General features: G+C 41.9%; 1 protein-coding gene across 4 annotated transcripts in view; it reads right to left on the reverse strand.

Moving 5' to 3' along the window:
* Nucleotides 1-2,215: 2,215 nt before the first annotated feature.
* Nucleotides 2,216-22,300, reverse strand: part of DYNC1I1 (dynein cytoplasmic 1 intermediate chain 1) — a gene marked incomplete at both ends in the record, with an annotated part of 176,827 nt that continues 156,742 nt past the window's right edge. For all 4 annotated transcript variants that reach the window (XM_081996291.1, XM_081996289.1, XM_081996290.1 and 1 more), the window contains one exon: nt 2,216-2,326. In XM_081996291.1, coding sequence (XP_081852417.1) covers nt 2,216-2,326 — 111 coding nt within the window. The remainder of the gene's footprint in view (nt 2,327-22,300) is intronic.

A 22,300-nucleotide genomic window follows, 5' to 3' on the forward strand; every position in this document is an offset into this window, starting at 1 on the left:
GGTAGCGAGCTACCCACCTCTCTCCCACTGTGACAGCACCGGTTTGCCGAGTACCTGCGTGTGCATGTGCTCCTAATCTTGTGACCCACTAATGGCCAAAGCGTGCCTCCCCCCTTCCACTTTGCACTGCATCTGCTTTGCCCACATACACAGACAGCACTTACGTGGGCTTTTTGAAAGGAAAACGGGGAGAAACTGGGGAAAAAAACAACCCAGAGATGATGTCTAAACCACTGCTTTACAGGTGGTGGTTTATTAGCGTTCACCTTTAAGGTACAAAAGTGCTGCGAGTGCTATGCTGGTTCTTCAGGCCCGCTCCCAGGGGAGCAGCAGGAACACAAGGCTCCCCAGTGCCTGGCTGCAGCCTCATGGAGCCACCAGACCAGCGAGAGAGGGCAGGACGCTCCCATGGGCACTGGGAGATAGCTTCAGGTTGCGTGTCCACAGGCACTGGGACATATCTTCAGGTTCCACCATGAAGAACAAACTCGCCCTTGTGCTCCCACTGGGAGTTATTTCTAACCATCAAGAGGACAAGGGAAATCCAGCTTCTCCAAAGGATTCCTTTCCTTAGCCCACTCTAGCTTTTAGCAGTGCAGAGACGTCCCGTCTGGGTTTGATCATAGCTCTGAAGAGCATTAGGTGGTCTATTCCTCAACATGGCTGCCCAAAAACGAGGTGCGGTTCCCCGCAAACTGACATACAAAATCTGTGTTGCTGAGTTTCAGTTTCTTGCTGTAATGGTTGACCTGCCTTCCCAAGCGAGTGCGAGCCGCTGTTAAACCCAGGTGCCAGAGCCACGCTCTGGCTCAGCGTCACACTGTGATGCATACGTTAACTAGCAGCCTCACCACCAAGGTTAGCATTCGCCAACGTCCCTCGGGGCCACAGCACTCACGGAGATCAGCCTGCACCCTATTTCTTTGCTCAAGCCACAAGAGTTTGTTGTAAAGGTCAATATTCCCTTCTCCCCTATCCCAGCCTGTCTCTCAGGACAGTTTGGGGCGGTCTTGTCTATCCTATTCCTTTTCCGTTAGTGCATATGGCCGCATGGTGCTGCTCTGCCTGTGCATGCGTGTGTAAGTAGGCATGCACAGCTAGGGATGGAGGGAGAAAATGGAACTAAATCAAGCGTAGAGGCTGACATTAGTATCTATCTGCTCACGTGAAATTTGTAGCAGGATCTGATGCGTGCACGTCCATTACAGGCCAGTGGCCATAGCCGAAGGTATCTGTTTACGGGGCACTGCGTGAGCATTCTGCGGGTTGAGGCGGTCACATTTTCCCAGTGCCTCGCCAGTGGCCAGTAATGAGCATGCTGAGCACTGCTGGCAAGGAAAGATAAACCACACTGCGACAGAACGGGCTTGATGATACAGTTTATTGGCAATAGTAGTGTCATACTTGGGAACCACAACCCTTTGTCAGACTGTTAGTGTCAACTTCCATGACAAGTATCAGTGACCAACTGTATCTGAAATATAGTTAAAGTGCCTAGAAATAATAGGCGTCTTAAAAAAAAAAAGGAAACTCATTCCATTCACTCAAGCCAACCTTTATAGATCTTACATCTTAAGCACAACTGATGTAGTGTAATTGTTATGTGGACTTTAATGTAACCTCTACAGCAGCACACAGACAATGCAGTTCTCTCATTATGCACATGCTTTAGGATCGTTTATTTTAATGCTTTCAAATAAATATGTTCCATGCAGCACACCGCAATAAATAAGGAGCAGCAACTTTCGTATAGTACATCCATTCATAATGTAAGTCACCATGTGAAACACCACATCTAAAGTCTTTGGCCCAGTCCCATACAGTGAAGCACACCACATCTGCACATAATCATATCTGGCTTCATATGGATTTAATAGGACTATGCCAGAAGGGCAATGTGAGCACAAGTTTAACCAGGGGTTCCTAGCTATTAAATACAGCTACTAAGTAGTTAAAAGGCAACAACTAAACCCATAAAGGGTTGATTTGTCTTTTCTTTCTTACTTTTCAGACAGAAATATAAAGTATGAAAACGCTCTGGATATTTTCAGCCTTGTGTAAAGCAGCGTGATTAATATGGAATGCTTTGAGCAATACTGGCACGTACACTGGCATCAAAAGCCACAGCAAGACTGACTCTGACACTGAACACCGGTGTACTCCGTGGGGGAAAGCTGCTGTTCTGGCGACGGCGGGCACTGCTCCCACTCTTCCTCTAGGCCGACAGCTCCACCGCTCCTTCCTCTTCGCTGTCTGCTCGGTTGGCGCGGATTTCCACCAGGGTCCGTGCGAAGCGGGTCCATTCATCGTTGTGCGGAACAGCCAGCTGGGGGAGAAACCGACAGGGAATTAAGAGACCGCATGGGGAGACCAGTTGTCTCTCTGGCCCAAAAGCGAGGCACCTCCTCTGGGGAGAGCTCCTACGGCAATCAGTGGGGTTGTGCATGGCGAAGGACCGAGGCGTGGGCTGTGGGTTGGTTACGCTGTGAAGTGCTGCCGAGTCCCCAGGACAAACCTGGCAGCTTCCTATCCAGTACCAGCTAGAAGGAGCTTTTGCAGTCAGCGGCAAAGAAAAAAGCTTTATCTCCTTGACTTTAAGGAAAAGTTTCTTGCTGGACTGTTGTTGCAAAATCTACTCCTTGGTTAAAATATTTCAGGTTTTCCAAACTAAGGCGAGGCCTTGATCTCTACACGTAGGTTTAACGTGAGCTGGCCATTTGAAGTCAGCGAGGCTGTGCCCAAGTGTAATTGTTTGCAGGACCGAGGTCAGTGTGCGCAAGGTAACAGAGCTTTTACAACACTGTACTGAAACTATTTTCCTGAAGTTCATTAAAGCTCTTAACAGTAAAATAAATATATTGTGTTATTTTAGCTACCCTCCTCTGTGTTAAGGAATTCACAATTACAAGAAATGCATTATAACAGAAATGTTATACCAACTGGATACTGTGTTACTGCTCTGATTTTTTATATCATCATGCAAGATCCATTTCCATTTAATACCATTGATGTTTCTAATGATGAGCTCTTGAACATTAGGCTTCAAGAGGGACATGTAATCTAAATAGCTAAACTTCCAGACAAAACACTTTAGTGCTATGGCAAAATAATATTGCAGTCATTTCCAGCTGGATCCAACAGTGTGATTTTTGGAAGATAATGCAAGCTGGGATTGAGATAATTAAAAAAAAAAAAAAAAAAAAAGGCAAGCAGTTTTCTCAAACTTTGTTTTCATTAACTCAAATTCCAGAAAACAGCAACAAGCATCCAGATGAACCATGCACATTTTTACTGCCTTCTTGAAGACCTGTGATCATGTCCTGAAAATAGTATGAAAAAATAACTGTTTCAAGGTATTATGCAGTGCTTGGTACTGAAGAAGGCAACTGTTTGGATACAGGGCATATATAATAAACTGCTGTCCACCTTAGCAAATGGATGCCCTTAGACTAAAGAATGAGTATGACCTTACCTAATCCAGTTTGTGGTACCCAATTTTCAATCTGTACTGACTACTTTTAAACCACCACCAAAAATGCCATGCAGATGGCTGGCTAACTATGTCCACTTGGCACTAGCAGATTATAGAATCACAGACTCATTAAGGATGGAAAGGACCTCTAAGATCAAGTCCAACTGTCAATCAAACACCACCACACCCACTAAAACATCGTAGGTGCACACGAGGCCGTATGGTACACCGTACTGGAACACAGTCAGATTATTCTCCCGTCTTTACATCCCAACAGCAATACATGTAACTGGAGACTAAGAAAAGGATCTATTACATGAACTAGCACGGGCAGCTGGGGAAAGAGCTTGTGTACGTGCCCAACATTAACCACGTGTGAAAGCTCCACGTACACTGCTGGAAGTGCAGTGTTAATTGTACAGACAGGAATTTGCAACACTGGATCTAAATATCTCCTCCGTATCTCACTGGCGCCAATGAGTTTTTCAACTATTTTGTATCTAATTTTGCCTCTACATCCAGTATTTTGGGAAAAAACGTAGCATGTGTTTTAAAGCTTCCCATGTATAGCACATGTATCAGTGACTCTGTTACATTACCAAGGGCTGGTGTACAAGAAGTTTGGGTTTTTGTCTATTGAAACATTGAATATAGTACAGTTCAGCAATTACTGGGGCTACAGACTGAGAAATGCAATCTCTGTGAAAGCCATCTCGGCCCTCAATAATGGGTTTTGCTGCACTCTCTGGGTTTTCCCTTCTTCGTCTTCCACTTTTTGCATTTTTCTCCTTTACTTTTTCCAGGAACGGAGACCAGAGTTACAGGAGTAAATGATTTGAGACAGCCGTCTCACATGCCCAGATGTGGATCTGTTATGATCTGTGTTTGAAAGACAGCTCTGTTCTTTCAAAAACCTTCAGCAGAAGGAAATGTAACACCAGAATGGAGGTCGGTGCCCCGACACACAAGTACCCATAGCACAGGTTTGGTCTCAGCCACACACCTATACAAGCTACTGTACAGTAAGTTAAGGGACAGTGCAGAGATCCTGCTACGATAGATGCAACCAAACCCAGCTATATAGAAATTTCCCTGTTAATATTGCTTGTGTCCTGAAAGATTTTATTTCTTGTGATGTGTACGGCACTATCATTTATCAAACTCTTGAATGAAAACCTGAAATGAGTCTCACTTATTTCAAGTAGTAAAATCATTAAAGTGGAACAATATCCCAGGCAAAGTATTTACTGAGTTTAATAAAGCCTCATTTCCCCATGTCTTTCAAAGTCCTAAACAGCATTACCTTGTATTAAATGGCTGAAGAAGACAAGCATGTCATTCTAAAGAAAAAAAAAAAATATATTTATGACACTGAGATAATTTAATTTCCTTTACTCCACAGCACGGCCACAGACAAATAAAATCAAAGTCCAGCCTATTAAAACAACTAGGTATCTCAAACTTGAAAAGCCTCCCCACAAATGTATGCATTATGTGCATTAATGTTAGCTGACAGCATTAGCAAAACCTGGGCCATTTTTAATGAGTCAGTTCACAAAACAATTAATGATTGAAGAGAATACCTTTAGCACAGAGAGGAAAACATTCAGTGCCCACACACAATCTAATTACTTAGAAGTCGTCTTATTTTACCTTATTTAGTCTCACGCACTGCATCATGCTTTCAACGAGGGGCCAATCCTGCTAACAGACTGTTAATAGAATAAACCTCTCTAATATAAATGCCTCAGGGATGCTGAGGGAAACCTTGGCAACAATGAAGTCAAAGGAAAAACTGACTTTTATTCCCCCCGCCCTCTTTCTGTGAAGGCCCTAATACCGAACCACAACAGTTATACAGCAAAAGACCACAAACACAAACAAAAGCATCCACAAACTCCAATTCAAATTCTTGTTTGAATTAATGCTCCTCTTCCAGTCATTTTCCATTCAAGTTCCTTCAGCCGGGCACACTGACACCCACAAGTGTTGGAGGCCCTGTGGCTCTGTGGAATCCCCCTTTCAGCTTCTCTGCACAAGTTTTTTCTGTAAATACCAGGGCAGAGGTGGAAGAAACAAGCAGATGCTTCATAGAGGAAGGGCAGAGGGTTAGAGCTATCAGGGTGTTCCTCACTCATTTGGTGTTTTTTGCCGTTTTTCTGTCCGCTTCCAGCTACTACAAAGCAGCACATGTTGAGTCCCAGCAGTCATGATGTCGATGCAGGGTAGAAATGTTCACCAAAGCATAATAACGTAATATAATAACTTATATTACCATTTGGGTTAGAAGGTTATTTGAATAAATTGACACCTTAGGTATGGAGCAGAATAAGAAAATAAATGCTATTAAGTGCTCTCCTTTGATCCCTTCACAAGGAAGGTAAGTGCTACCCGCACCTAATTAATTGACTGAATTACTCACACTGCTTTAACTTAAATACCATGGTAAATTTAGGTTGCATCAGATAGTAAGTCTAATAGGTGTTGTTATGAGTTCTATTATCAAAGCAAAGGTGCTGACTCTAGCCAAACTTTGCCTGTTAAGCTGTTGGGAAGAGGGGTACTTTTATATTCTGTCTGGCTTTTAAAATATCAAGAGTTCAGGCTGCAAGCCTACTGACCTGCAAGTGTGACTACAAGTTTACGCATCCAAATAAACCTGTTTCTGTTTGTGAAGTCACATGTGCTCAGCTGGTTACAGGAGCGAGACATCAGTACAAGAAAACATCTTCTCAAGATGGTAGGATGGTGACCCATCTTTAACTGGGACAATTAGGGTCTCTCATTTCTCAAAAAAACCCCCCTAAAGTTTTCTTTATATCACTATCAACTTTTTAGATCTCCACCCCCCATTCACTTTCATAAAATACTCTTCCAAAAGCACTCAATATCTGAGTATCTGTAAGTGCTGCCTACATGATCAATACCGTATAACAAAAAACAAAGATATGTAATATACTAAAGACTAGACACATTTAAGATTTTATCATTTGAACTAGTTCACACACTGTTTTTCTTGCTGATATTAAAAAACTGATTTACATGATGCAAACTTTCAAAATTTTTCCACCACCTCCGTTACTATGATTTTAGATAAGCAGATTTGGAATAAGAAAAGATAACTCCTGGCTGGCTGAGCGGTGCAGCACAAATAACGTTGCTGGAAAAGGAAAGCCTCCCTGGGCAGCACCTGCCCGCCAGCAGTCTTCAGACCCCCATGCAAAGCGAGCTCAGTTGAGCCCCCCCGACTGAGACTGGCTGCAATGCTGCACGCGAGGGATGATATGCAGCAGCCACTGGAGAGGTGGACTGGTAATTTCAGCAAGCCCAGGGGTGGCCTCTAGACAGTAACACTAAATAGACTTCTGCTTATCCCTGGGAGGCATTACAGTCATCAGTTGATCTTATTATAGATAAATAACACTATTCCTATGTGAATCTTTCCCAGCCTGTGCGTCCCCAGTCCACCAGTGCATACGCCAAGTCAACACTTGACTGGACAGAACAGAATACAAAGGGCCTAGAAAGTGAGATGATGGGATGCAACAGCAAAAGAATGGTTAAGTAGGAGCTGAGATCTCCCTGACCTCTTGTTCTTCTCCTTCCCATCTGCTAGAGGTGGCTGGTTCCTGGCCAGCTAGAAGCCCAGTGTCTCTAGTATCATTCTCAGCCTCTTCTTTGTTGGTTGATAATGTGTTGAGCTGTGCTTTCAAGACTAGAGAGGATCTAAACAACATCTGGATTTGGAAAGAAGGGATTTGTCTAGCTGGGCCACATAGGTCAACCACAGTAGGTCCCCCCAGTTATTTTTCAGAGTCACGGGGTTACAGCAGACTTTGAAGCAACAGGTTTGTAAAGTTTAAAGGTAAAATTCACAGAATCATTAAGGTTGGAAAGGACCTTCAAGACCATCAAGTCCGACCGTTAACCCAACGCCACCATGCCCCTAAACCATGTCCTGAAGCGCCCCATCCACACGTTTTTTGAACACTTCCAGAGATGGGGACTCCACCACCTCCCTGGGCAGCCTGTTCCAATGCTTGACAACCCTTTCAATGAATAAATTTTTGCTAATATCCAATTTAAAACTCCCCTGGTGCAACTTGAGGCTGTTTCTTCTTGTCCTATCGGTAGTTACTTGGGAGAAGAGACCAACACCCACCTCGCCACAACCCTTTTTCAGGTAGTTGTAGAGAGCGATAAGGTCTCCCCTCAGCCTCCTCTTCTCCAGACTGAACAACCCCAGTTCCCTCAGCTGCTCCTCAGAAGACTTGTGCTCCAGACCCCTCACCAGCTTCATTGCCCTTCTTTGGACACGCTCGAGCACCTCAACGTCCTTCTTGTAGTGAGGGGCCCAAAACTGAACGCAGGATTCGAGGTGCGGCCTTACCAGGGCCGAGTACAGGGGCACGATCACTTCCCTACTCCTGCTGGCCACACTATTTCTGATACAGGCCAGGACGCTGTTGGCCGCCTTGGCCACCTGAGCACACTGCCGGCTCGTATTCAGCTGGCTGTCGACCAGCACCCCCAGGTCCCTTTCCACCGGGCAGCTCTCCAGCCACTCCTCCCCAAGCCTGTAGCGTTGCATGGGGTTATGACCCAAGTGCAGGACCTGGCACTTGGCCTTATTAAACCTCATACAGTTGATCTCGGCCCATCAGTTGAGCCTGTCCAGATCCCTCCTACCCTCCAGCAGATCAACACTCCCACCCAACTTGGTGTCATCTGCAAACTTACTGAGGGAGCACTCGATACGCTCATCCAGGTCATTGATAAAGATATTGAACAAGATCGGCCCCAGAACCAAGCCCTGGGGAATACCACTTGTGACCGGTCGCCAACTGGTTTTAACGCCATTCACCACGACTCTCTGAGCTCGGCTGTCCAGCCAGTTCTTTATCGAGCGAAGAGTGCACCCGTCTAAGCCACGAGCCGCCAGTTTCTCCAGGAGAATGCTGTGGGATATGCTGTCAAAGGCTCTACTAAAGTCCAGGTAGACAACATCCACAGCCTTTCCCTCATCCACTAGGTGGGTCACCTGGTCATAGAAGGAGATCAGGTTGGTCAAGCAGGACCTGCCTTTCATGAGCCCATGCTGGCTGGGCCTGATCCCTTGGTTGTCCTGCACATGCCTTGTGAGCACCTTCAAGATGAACCGCTCCATAATCTTCCCTGGCACGGAGGTCAGGCTGACAGGCCTGTAGTTCACTGGATCCTCCTTATGGCCCTTCTTGTACATGGGCGTCACATTGGCAAGCCTCCACTCATCTGGGACCTCCCCTGTTAACCAGGTCTGCTGATAAATGATGGAGAGTGGCTTGGCAAGCTCCTCTGCCAGCTCTCTCAGTACTCTGATTGTTCCAGCCTGTGCCTATTCTCCACTGTAGATAAAGGATAAAACGACCATACCCAAGGGAAGTGACCACCAGGATCTTCCTGACAAGTACCTTTGCCTTGCCAATGTGTCACAGTTCTATGTGATTTATGCAGTGCATGACAAAACTATACCTCACGGTGCCACCACGGAGCCCTTGGGTTTTGAACCTTCTGAAGCTTCTCTGTGTTCCCTCGGTCATCACTCTATCCAAGCACTTCCTTTACCTGTTAGCTTTCCAGCCCTGAAGCACAAACATGTGCCCACCTCGATGCTAGTACTGACCAAGGAGATGGTTTATGTGCATCCGGTAAGAGAGTAACAGAGCCCTCTCCCCCCGAGGTTCACCAGGCCAGCTAGTGGCAGGTAGCAGCACGAATGTGAGTTTCACCAGGAACAGCCTCCTCCATCTTCTCGTCAAGACAAAAATTTCCTCTTCCAATCCATACACCAGAGATCTTACAAACACCAACTGTATTTCCTGTATTTTTCCAGAAACTGTGCTACTAGCAACTTCACTGAACACTACTACTCTTAAAACTGTAAGACAGAACTCAAGAAAAGGAAATGCTCTGACCAGACAGCTCTCGATGCTGCCATTTGTGTCAGCTAGTGCTGGGCTCCCCAAGCAAGCAGAAAAACAAGAGAAAAATAGTGCCTGAAGACACAAATGGACATAAATTTATTTTAATTTTCAGGTCATTTAACACCTTCTAGTAACATTTGCTCTTTAAGTTAGGTCTATTAAAAAAAAAAAAAAAAGAAAAAAGAAAAAGGAATGATTTTGAGACCAAAAAAAAGCGAAAGCTTTGAATGTCCCTTTTAAAGGAATCTATCCAAAAGGTTGAAATAAGATATTACAACATATTTCAAGATTTCATATATTCCCCTCCTATCCATCTTCTTTATGGCTGAGAGCGTTTCAGCTCAATTTGTCCAAATCTCTGTATAGCTTCAGTTTCCCTGAAAAACCACTTTCCAGCAAATGAATTATTCATTGAGGATATTTCACTTTATTCTTGGCTGCTAGCCTTCCCTGGAGCCTGTAAATCTTTGGGATGGGAGCAGACAAACTCTTCCCACCTTCATCCTGCCATGCTCTTGTCCAGCACAGCCCTCCCCTGAGGGCTGGGGACTCTCCCAAGAAGGAGATAAAATGCAATTTCAGCAGCAGCAGCAGCCGCCTCCACTTTGGAGAAACCAGTGTCCCATAGGCTCAAAGGGAGCACAGTCATCCATGTTCAACCTATTGCCTTCCCTTGTAATGACTGTACCTCATGGGTCAATCTACCTGTCACTTGAGAGACATAACCTGCAGCGCTGATCACTGGTGAAAGTATCGTGCAATCCCAATCAGCAGGTTAATAATCACATTTGTTTTTCATCTTCACCTAGAGTTCAGATGCCTCAAAGCAAAAACAGCTGTGGGAAGAACTTCCTCAACATTGTCTCTGACTGAGGGGTTGTTCTGAAGGGGTGAATTTTTCCAACCAGAATGGTCTATAATTGCTTCTAACACACACGTCCCATGGACACAGGTGTAAAAGGAGAATCTGAAAATGAACCGTTACACCACGACTTGGAACGATCTGCCAAAGTATGTGGTCTGCAGCCAGCCCGCGCAACCGTATTGCCACACACTGTTTTCAATTAGCCATTTGCAGACGAGCCTGCATGGTGGTCCAAGATACACTCTAAGGGTGACAGCGGTTCCCGAGTCAAAAATCTGCGACCCATTCAAGCACATTTCGTAGAAGTATAGTGCTTTCTTATTTTTTCTATATAGAAAACCTTGTTCTGATCTAAGTTGATGGGTTTCTATAGCTAGTCACCATGCTCCTAGAGATCAGAAGCTTTCTGATTAACATGCATCTTTTATTAGTTGCATTCAGGTTTGTTGCTGTTTGGAGGCAAAGGCTGATCTTATTTTAGACAATCCTGTTTACTTGTCACTGCTACAACACAGCCATATTTGTGAAAAAATCTCATATCCAGCAGGGAAAATAAAAACTATATGAAAATTGATCTTCCTCTCATCTCTAAAACACTCTGTTGCTATTATAAATTTTGAGAAGGGGAAGTTAAACACTCTTTGAAGAGATAGCTAATTAAAACTTAGAAAATATTCAGATTAATTTGAGTTTGTGGAAAACAGCAAGTCTGGTAAACTACAATTAATGACTAAAATCTCAGACTTCACACTAAGTTATTTGTGTATATGGTTTATCACCATTTTTATATTCTTTCAATTCAATAGCATCATCAAATAAATGTAGCTTCAGACAAATATGATTTTAGCTATTTTATCTAAGCAGAATTTTTTTCAACATATATTGTCCATACTACCCTCTAAAATTAAGTGCTGTATTGAAAAGAAATCTGCTGCAAATACTTTGTGCCATGGATTAACATCTGAATGCAGTTATGACATTGTAGGTAAAAATATTTTTAACAATGATAAAATATAACTACTTCAGCTTGGTGTTTTCTAAAAAGTAGAACAGACAATCAGTCTAATTTTCTGGGTAAAAGAGACCACTTACAGAATGAAGATTGTAATACTTACAAATGAAAAACAAGAATTATAGTTCCTCTTTAAGCAACAGATCCGATCTTCTGGTGTTCAACAGATGTTTTATCATTATCGTTGAGGTGAAAACAGATATGTAAATGTAAATATTAAACAGCTTCATACGCACACATAGAGCAGGCAGGCATGCACCTATTCTGGCCCTAGCCTTGCCCCCCAGAATTGATTACAGACCGCCTTTGATATTTTTCTCAACCTATATGGATTTTTTTTTTTTTCCCTGAAAAAGCCTATATTTTTCCAGGCAACACCCTATGCCACACACATGGATGGAAACAAAGTGGGAGGTAATATGCAACGAAATGGCCACCAAAGTAACCAAGAGCACCCTTTTCACATAACTATAGTACCACTGTATTTAACTCTTGGGAGAGCCGAGCATCACTGTTAACAATGGATGAAACCACTGGCAGGAACTCAAACCCCACATACTGCATGCAGATGATTTTAATAAGATACAGTGTTTAGACCACAAAGGATACACTCCAGAGTAGCTCTATATATATTTGTTTACTTAATTGAAGGGGTGGAATACCATAGGCGGGCTAAATACTGCATTTATTCTATGCACAGCAGTCAGTCTAGTGTCACAGACACAGTATACACCACCCTTATATGAAGTTAATTACTTAGCCCTCATCTAGATTAATGTCTGTTGTGATTTATTTCTTTGCAATTCACCAGCAGGGTCTGATTTAACTAGTGCTGCCATAGTAAAAAGACGACAAAATATTAGCTTATATGACAAAAAAAAGGCTTAATCTCAAACAGAAACTGAATCCATTTTCAGCAAACTTTGACTTTTTCTCCTAAGGACAACAGTAGCTGCTGAATTGTTACATAGTTGATGGTAAATTATGTTTTGAATACCAAGCAAACAATGGTGTTATTTTAATAATTTATATGTAATGTGCAAAGATACACTGTATAAAGGGCCTACATAGGAACTCAAGCATTTGAATGCCCATTAATTCTTTTCTAAACTTAGTCCTCTTTGTCTGCAGCAGTCATCTTGATGCCAGTCTAACAGGAGAACAGACTAAAATGTAGTCCATAAATTATACATACATGACACACAAATGCATGTTAACAGAACATTAAGACTGCAGACTGTAACACTTCAAAGATAGGAAATACCTGAGTAAAGGCTAACTCCCTCAATTTGAGTATGTTATTCATTTTGCATTATGATACTGTCTTTAATCTTAAAAAAGGAAAAAAAAAAAAGTAAGAAACAACAAAACCTGTGCTGGAAGCAAACACCAATTATGGAAAACTTCAGCCTGAAGGATTAAAACTTGACAGGGCATATGGAAAAGAAAACAAGGAAGTGGGAAGTATCTTTAATTGTAGACAACGCTACAGTACCACCTGTAATACTAGAGTTGGCTTAGGCTCTCCTGAATTAGCCAGAAAGAATGATGTCCAAGCTGTCAAACAAATTATGCTTCCCTCAATTAATGTATCAAAATACTGCACTTAATATCAACTACAGAGGATCAAATATTGAGTAATCACCATCTTGAAAGAGATGACTGAAAGTGGAAATTAGATTATTTTCCTTAGATCACCTCTTATTTTTAAAATACAAATGTTAAGCTGTAAGCTTATAGCCTGTTCTTAAGCACATCAGAGTGCTTTCACCTGCCACATTGGGATCCCCTCCTACAGACCTCCTCAAGTGATAATTTCAATGGCAGAGGCTATTGGCCTAACTCCTTGGAAACAGAAGAGGTTTAATATAACTAATCACCTACGGGAGCAGAAAGAGAATTTGCTATGCTTCAGAAAAGCTAACAATTCTTCTTCAAAAGAGGTGGTGCCCTAAACAGCAAAGTTCTTGCATTTCCTACCTTGCTACCACTTCTGTAATGCCCCCAATTTACAGGTTGATTAAGAAAAAGAGTGAGGCATGCTGCCTGCCATTCATCTCCCACAGGGATCGCAGTCCTGATTTGATTGACATTTCTCAAAGTCATTGAAAACTCCTCTAATTTTTTGCATGAGTTTCAGGACATAAAACGCTTGGAGCTAAGGGATCAGGAGAATTCCTCCTCTACCAAATTACATCATCAGTTCTCATCATTGCACTAGAAAGCCTGAAAATACCAAATGGATCAAAACCAGAAGGTAGGGAGCCTTCAACCTATTGTTCTTTCCAATATCTACATTTTTCTTTTACAGACAACTACCTTGATTGGAAGAACTGTCCCATCATTTTTACTTGAAATACTAGAGCTTCAGGCTGTGGGGTAACTGCACTGCCAAAGGTGCCTCCCTGAAAGTTCAGCTGAGTGAAGGACTATTGCCTCAGGAAAGAAATAAATCATGGAGTCTTCAGCTCAGCTTGCTTCCTTTCCAAATCAAGTTGGCCATGTCCATACCATGATTCATGCCAGGAAATCTGGCAGAACAAGAACTGTAAAGGACTTTTGCCACAGCTTTCTGGCTCCCAGTTGCCAAACGGACTCTCACCAAGAGTAGCTTATGAACTGCTCAAAGATTTTGGTTTGCAGCTCCTTGCTCCAGCAGTTGCTGCCTTCCCTGAGATTTTGCACACATTCCATTATCTGCAAAAGCTCATCCATGAAATAACAAAGGTTTTTATTTTATTGGGTTTTTTCATTTTTTTCATTTCAGACATAGACTTTTCTGTCACTCTAGGCACTGGAGGATACATTTCACTTTTAAATTAAACACTGAATATGGAATTGAACCACCAAATAGGATGTATTAAGGCCCAGAGTTATCCTTAGTTGATATTTTAGGGTTAACCATTACTTTCCAAGTCACAAATTAAATATTTTTTCATGTTCGAAATACAGACCATTTTGCAAACCATAAAAAAAGACTGAAAACGTAGTTAAGGATTCTCAAAATGAAAACTGCTACTGGATGTGACAGGTTGAAACCACAGAAGCATCATGAAGAAAATTAATTATACAAAGCAGCTCTTGTTTCAGAAGTGTTTTTACAGCACAATGATAACACATGAATTTCAATGAAATTTGCAAATTGCTGCACACAAACTGAGCTTAAACTAAATTTTTCACTGGTCCTTTTCACCTTCCATACTCTCTGTTACTTAAAGCTATGAAGATTTTTCAGTAACACTTCTTTTTGCATCAGAAAGGGGGTGAAAACTTTCAGAGAAAATATCACCCAACAGACTAACTAGATATTTAAAATACATACTCAGTGACACTATTAACATGCCTTGACTTTAGCTCTGTCCCCCACTGGTGTTCCAGGATGCAGGGTCAGGATGGGGCAGACCAGATAAAGGACTCGCTCAGGTTCCACTGCCTCAACCTACAACTACCATGGAAAGCCTGGACCCAGATTATCTTTTCCACTAAGCCTCTTGAAAGGTTTTCGGGTGAAGCAGTAACTGAGGAGCTAGTAGTGAAGCCACCGGCAGTGCGGATGCCCTAAACACACAGTGGACGAACTGGTATGTCTGATCTAGAGCCTGCCCTTCTCCTTTCTCTCTCGCCCTTTTACAGTGTTTCCCAGATCAGCAGGAAAATACCAGCAGGAGGATTATCACATATAGCTCTCCCTTCTCCCTCTCCCGCAGGCTTTACTGTGCAGAAAGGGAATGATGTCTTACAGCTTCTCTTCTGCCGTTCTCATCACTTCATTATCTGAGTGCCTTCTAATAGTGCATTAAGCTACATGATTAACTCATGTCACATGTGGCTTGTTCCCTCTGATCTTCTCTGCAGGGGGAGGATCTGGGCCTTTGCAAGGGAAAAGGAAACATACGTCGGCTTTAAAAGTAGTGTGCAAATGAATAAAAAGGACTGGAGCCAGATTTTTGTTGGTTGGTTGACTAGTTTTCTTAAGCTTTTTATTTCATAAGATGAGGAGTTGAGGAATTCTTATAAGAGATATTTGTATCTTATCAGAAACTCATGTCTTTTCACCCCATGAAAATCTCCAGGGAGCTAGTAAGCTATCTCTAGAGAACTACTGAAATACTTCATTGTAAGCAACTGGATGGTAAGGATAAAGGATCAACTTAATTTTTAGGATGACTATTTAACACCCCAGCGCCCTCCTTTCTGTCTGTTTTCACTAATGCCCATTTAATTCCACTGCCCAATCAACAAATGAGAAGAAGGGTATCTTCGTTAAAAATCTGGTATTTCATCCTTTAGTTTTAGCAAGTAATATTCTGGTAGTAAAATGAAAGTGGAATTTCATGTTCATTTACATATATATAGCGTAACAGCAGAAACTCTGTCATTACCTAGAATGAGCGTACATCATGATTCTGGGATTCTATGGTCATGGCATAAGCAGGAGAGTGACCCTGTAGGCCAGGTGCAACCCACTGCTGTATCACAAACAAGCACATCACAAAATCCTACTGACAGGGTCCACTTTGAGAGGCTGTTCATCCCACTGTCCCTACCCACTCTGGAAATTCAACCTTCTGATAGTTTAAAATATTCTTCTAATTTTTGACTCGAATACGCTGGTGGCAGCACGTCCTCAGCCTCACTAGTTCTCCCTCTCTGGCCCCAAGTACTCCCATCTATGTAAGTACATGAATCATCTATATTGCCACTAGGCTCAGATTTCCTTGGCTAGTCACACCAAGTTCTTCAGCCTCTTTCTACAGGCTATTCTCCTCTCCCAGTAGCCCAGATCCCCATCTCTCCCTGATAGATTTCAAGCATTCTTGTAAAAAATACACATTTTTAAACAAGAGGGGAAATGATTTTGAGGTCATCTTTTACATAACATTGGCTTTATGAAGCTGCTTTGTAAGTCAGAAGGCCACGACAAACGTGACTGAGAAGAGCAGAGAGATAGTGATGGTGCACGATGTGCAAGAGGTGGCAGGGAAAGGGAAGCGCAGGGCTGGCTTTCCCAACTGGCACTGGAGATAAACAACTCTGATCCTCAGCAACCAGCATGGGGTAAGTCAGGTTAGTTAGATCATGGCTCAGTTTTCCCTCTTGAAAAGTATTATTTCCGTAATAAAGATTGTTATTAGCAACACAAGCCTCCATTCCAGCTTATTTAAGTACCAAAACAGACTGAAAGAAGAAGGTAACTCATATCCTTTTCCCTTTCTTATCAGACTAGGACAACAATACCAACACGCACACAACCATGAAAAGGAGTGTGTAGGGGTACTCACAGGCATAAATGTATGTATTTCTATGTCTGGATGTAGCCAAGCCTCGTTTTAAACTGTAAAAGTATATAAATGCTTGGTTTTAACTTATCAACATAACAACATTGTTTTTCTACCGGAGACTAAACCAGTGCTTACATAAAGACCTCAAAGCATTCACAGTAACCTAAAGTAATGAATATTGTAATGAGAAACACAAGTATTTAGGGTGATAATGACTGGACTTTGCTCTACTTAGATCGGCTCACCCCCTATGGAGGCTACCAAAGCTTAAAGATTTTATCACCCTAGTAATCAGCAATGGGTAATGGCCTTCATAAAACACAGTAATTAAATTGACTGATTTCAAACTAGTGCATTTTTTTCATTAGGGAGTTCTTATTTAACCTACTTCAAAAATGCCTTTCTGAATACTGGCTATATCAGTCAAAATTCCAACAACGAGGGATGAAGAGCTTGTTCTGTTCAATATTTCAGACATTATTCAAGTAAAAAGCTGGAGTTCCTAGTATGCTGTCATTCTTCTTTTTTTTGGTCATCTCTAAGAGCTTCCAGTTTTAAAAGTCTCTCAAGACTGAACATTATAAGACTGGGGGCAGAGGGGAAGCAAATCAAAACCTTAGCTCTTCACATTTTCCAACAACTCTTAAGAGATTCTGCTTTGTTAAAACATGCTTTTAAAATTCTCCGAGGCCAGCGTTCCAACCTCCCTAGCAAAAATATCAATGGTGAAATTCAGCCACTGCCTCACAATCTATTTAATTATCCTTTATGCCTGGACTGTGTGTGGTGGTGTAACTACTATCTTACTTGATCTTTGAACGCTTTTGAATAAAACTTGCTTGTAAGCACAACCCCTTATTATTGCTCAAATTTGCCTTCACGGTATGTGTGAGCCATTTATCTTTGTTCCAAGAATACTTGTAACACAACACAGATTTTAAAATAAAATATTTTATGGCGAGTCTCAACTCTGCTTTTGTGGCAAAAACATTTCCTAACTCAATATATGCTCTACGGGAGCTTTATGATGGCAAAAGTAAACCTACTGGAAAATCTACCTGGATAACTACATGACACAAAACCTAGTTTCATATTTCTCTCTCTGGGCTACAGCAGTTTTTAACTGCACGAAAGAGATGCTGGATGTGCTTTCCATATGAAATCTATAATGAAACACAGGGATCTCAAGATAGGAGTACAAAGTACTAACCCTTCCCCACTCTACCGAGAAAAATAAGTGACTCAGTAGCCACGCTGAAATGCGACAGTTGGTCACAAATACGCATTTCTCCCTGTCTAGAACCCTAGGAATCTCAGAGCAGCTATTGAAGGCTGCTGAAATCAAAGGAAATTATTTTATAGGCACCAGTGGGGTATTCCTTACTGTACAACTTCATCCACATATTTCAGGCAGTTGCCAGCTCCTCCCTCGCTGGTCATGTACTTGAAAATGAGATACAGGATTAACACCCATCATGCAGTAAATGGGGAAGCACAGAAACAATCTAATGCAGCAGCCCTAAAAGGGCTTAAGGAGATACTAACGCTGAAACCTAACAAAGTCACACGAACATCAATACGATTCTGATTTCACTGCAAGAAAATGAGGACAGAGGTAATAACTGTTTAAAGAATTCCAGGTAACTGCTTTCTTTGGCAGAGCCAGCTTTCCTGGATTGTCTAGGAAAAGGCCTTTTCCTGCTTTTCTCCAGTTCTACTTGTCATACTAGTTGCCCTTTAAAAGCATAACTAGAATCAACTGTCTGAAAGACTGCCAAACAGATGCAATAGTTCGTCCTGTAACTAGTTTAACAAAATAACATACAGTAATAAGCTCCTTGTGATTACAGTCTCAAACTCTCCAACCCTGTGCTGCAAACTTACTTTGTATTTTATTACAATCCAATAATAAATCATTGATTTACAGTTTCTATCTATTTATCCACAGTGCAAGCAGAATATGACCTGGAAGAGATTAATGGGGAAAAAAAAAAGAAATAATGGAAGGTAGATGAGAAGCTGCTTCTTTCACAACCAAAGGTGCAAAGAGCATTCTCAATAAGCCAGGTAAGCAACAAATGTGGTTGCTAGAGAATATTTATGACAGCGGCAACTGTGTAACATCACTGAAGCATGCACAATGGGAGCAAGCTTTCTAGAAAATATATCTACAAAAGAGACATGCAGTTAGGTCTAACCATCAATCATCTGGACATGTGAATAAATCTATAGCCAGTGGTCCATGTTCTGTTAAAGTCAACTCTACCACACAGAAAACTTGCTGCCCAGTAAATAAGCCATAAGACCACAGAAGCTAAAATATGTTACACATACTATCACAATAATAATATCTCAATACTAGACCAGCAAAGGTTTGAATATTTAGAAATTACAGAGGGTAAAGTGTATTTACAATGACTGGTTATATTCTCTGGTTAAGTTATATAGGTTTAGATCCCATCACCCTGAAACAATCAGATTGTTGTGTGTTTGAGTTTTTATTTAATTTTATAATTTACATTCTTTAAATCAGTGGTTACTGATCCACAAGAGCACATCTATATGGACTGTTTAAGTCCCCTCTCCCCTTGAATTGTGTGTATAACTCCCCTTAATGCTAATGGGCATAAAGCACATGCATCGAGGAGAAAATAGACCCCTCACTGTGAAAATAAATATGTTCAGTTATTTTCAGACACGATGCCGAAATCAAACAACTAAAAGGACATACTCTAAGAGATAACGTTATATAGCCTAACTGAAAATGTCACCGTTATTTTTAACTCCCTGGTCATGGACCCTGCCACATTCTTCACATTTCTGCCATTTTTTGTGTCATAAAGACTATGACTGATAACATACCACAAGGGCCAAAACCTAAACTCTTACACAAGTGAAACAGCCCTGATGTCACACACCTTGCCTTCACAAAGGACGCCAGGCTAGGCCTCGTGTCTTATGTTTTCACTTAGGCCGTATAATGTCTTCTCTTTACACCATATGGGTTAATAGCAGCAGTAAACTTAACTGTTCTCTAGAATAGTTCCTTAAAACTTTGATGAATCTATCAAAGTAAAAATTCTTATCACTTAAATTTTTTCCTTAATGATTTGATATCCAGAGCAGAAAACATCTGATCAAAATTCATGGAGTCAATTCTGTCTGTTCAAACAAGTAAGAGAAATTTCTTATACAGTAATGTGACATTCAAAGACACTATGCTTTATTGTAACACAAATATAGTATCTTTTTTTCTGATGGAACCAATGTTTTATGAATTTACAGCTGATCTAATATGATATTTGGAACAGCTGTGAGAAAATAAAGGTTTTTAAAAAGGATGCAGTATAAGTGGAGCATTAATGTTTTTGGTGAGTGTATTTAGGGTCTTTGTAAAGTGGCCCGCTGACTTTCTAATGCGAGTAATCACACCCATCTTCCCAAATCAGAGAGATGCATCTTCAAATAAGAGGATGCTACTGAGTTATCAGTCAGGCAGGGATGAGTTCTTCCAGTGATGAGGCCTTTTCAGAAGTTGATGCTGTAGGAGATGGGTAGAGTGCTATTACTGAAAGGTCAACTGTCACAGCGTAGTGCCAGGCTTGGCAATGCTGCTGGGTCAAACACGAAAGCTAGGTGCTGCACGGTCCAGCTCCCAGCCCCTCGCCCCCAGCCACGTGCTCACTTACCTACTCTCATGCCGCGTCAGTTCATGGAGGAAAATACAAAAAAACAAACCAAACACCAACAACCAAAAAAAATCAATACTTCTCTGCTGATCTCCCTCCCTCCCCACAATGTGGGCGGTGACAAGCACTGCTACCAGCACACAAACTGGGCAGCCAGGGCTGGCTGGCTGGCAGGGGCAGAAGCACTGCGCCTTTTCAGGCTGACAGACCAGCCCCATCATATCCCAGAATCAAACCCGTACAAAAGGACCATCAAAGGAGGACCCCAGCTGAGCCAAGGAACCGGCCGGTGTCTGCACACTGAAGTAAAGAGAGAGCCTTAAAGGCTGCCATTCTTCTGCCAGACACTTCCAGAAGTGCATGTGCATGCTGTGAATCCCCTGTGCGTCATGCCTGAGGACAGCTAAGCACGGAATAACTCATCAGAGAGCTCTTTATGGACTGGCACAGAGAGTTAATGACTGAAGAGGCTGTTATTCACTGTACAAGCCCTCCGTTCCAGGCTCTTGAGCTGTGAGGTATTTCTGCATCTCACTTAAGGCTTTATAGTGAGAAGAGTTGTGCTGGAGAACACATGAGCACCCTTCTTTTTTAAACCAGGAAAAGCCACTAACACCACAGCAGCCCTGGTAGTATTTGAAGTTGTTGCAGTCCAGACCACCTCTCCTAAATTTGGTACAGGGATTACTGCAGAGACTGATACTGCCAAAACAAACCAGGCAACAAATTAATGAGCTCCTTCATTCATTAGGGAAGAGGAGGAAGGGTGGCAATGGCCCATGACCTGTCACCAGCCACGTGGATGGACATCCATCTGTTTGCATTAGTGTGCATCAAGCTGAGCTGGAGATGCTGGGGCTCTGCACGGGCAGGGCATGGAACGTCCCTGAAGCAGAACACTTTACATAACGCTGATCTGGACTCACACAAATAAATACTGTTGAATGACTCTCTTTTCTTTTCCCTTTTCAAGCAATAGAAGCCTGTCTTTCTTTTTGATCGGATGTATCACCGTGACTCATTTTGCAAGCTGAAGTCTGATTATACAGACAAAGGGCCAAAAACTTAAATATTACTTCTTCTGCATAGAACACTAAATCTATTTTCTCCCAGGTGAGCTTGCAGGGGTGAGCAATCCTATGAACGACTTGGTGTATGATATGCAAAAAAAGACATTTCTACAGCCCGTCTAGTCTGCCAGACAAGATCAGACTGCACTGTCATCAAAGACATTTCCATAGCCTGTCATATCACTTGGAAGACAGAAAACCCACCTTTTCGGAACAGTCATGCAAAAATGAAAAATAAATAAAAACAGCCTGACCTGCCAGTGTCATAGTGGAAATCTGAACGCAGTAACCTTAGACAATTCAGAAATTGTGCTAACAATACGGCAAGACGTTCCAGCAAACATTTGTGAGGAAAGGCAACTCCTGCATGAGTGAGTGCAATCCAAAAATATGAGTCATGCACAAGCAATTTTGCTATGGGCCATAAAATCACTTTATGAGAGTTACAGATAATTCTGTATGTATTCTATAATGTTTCCGTACTGTGTAGAGATGGATATCTCAGTATCCTATCACAGATAATGATGGAAAACAAATTCTCTACATAAAAGCTGATTGCTCAGAGATTCACCCTTAACTGTTCCAAGGGATTGTAATGCTGACAGAACACTTTATACCATATTCATCAACAAAGAGGTAGATTCCATCAGTGCCAAACACACTGCAGTTTAGATGTTTTTCATAAGATTTAGCAGGGTGAATTGAGAGCAGCCTTAGACACAGAATACGCATCCTGCTATTTCTCAGCACCTACATACTCTTTATCACACACGCACCTACCATCCTCCAAAATGACACCTCTTATTTCCTCCTGTTAATATTTTTGTTAGTACACATATTCAGACATATTCAGCATTATTCAGTATTAAAAGAACAGATATATTCTGTACATGTCATGCTGAGAAAAATCTACAGCATTAAGCCAGTCATGAAATAAAGAGATACTG

Source organism: Phaethon aethereus, assembly GCF_964289735.1.
Source record: "Phaethon aethereus genome assembly, chromosome: 2".
NCBI classification, from domain to species: Eukaryota; Metazoa; Chordata; class Aves; order Phaethontiformes; family Phaethontidae; genus Phaethon; species Phaethon aethereus.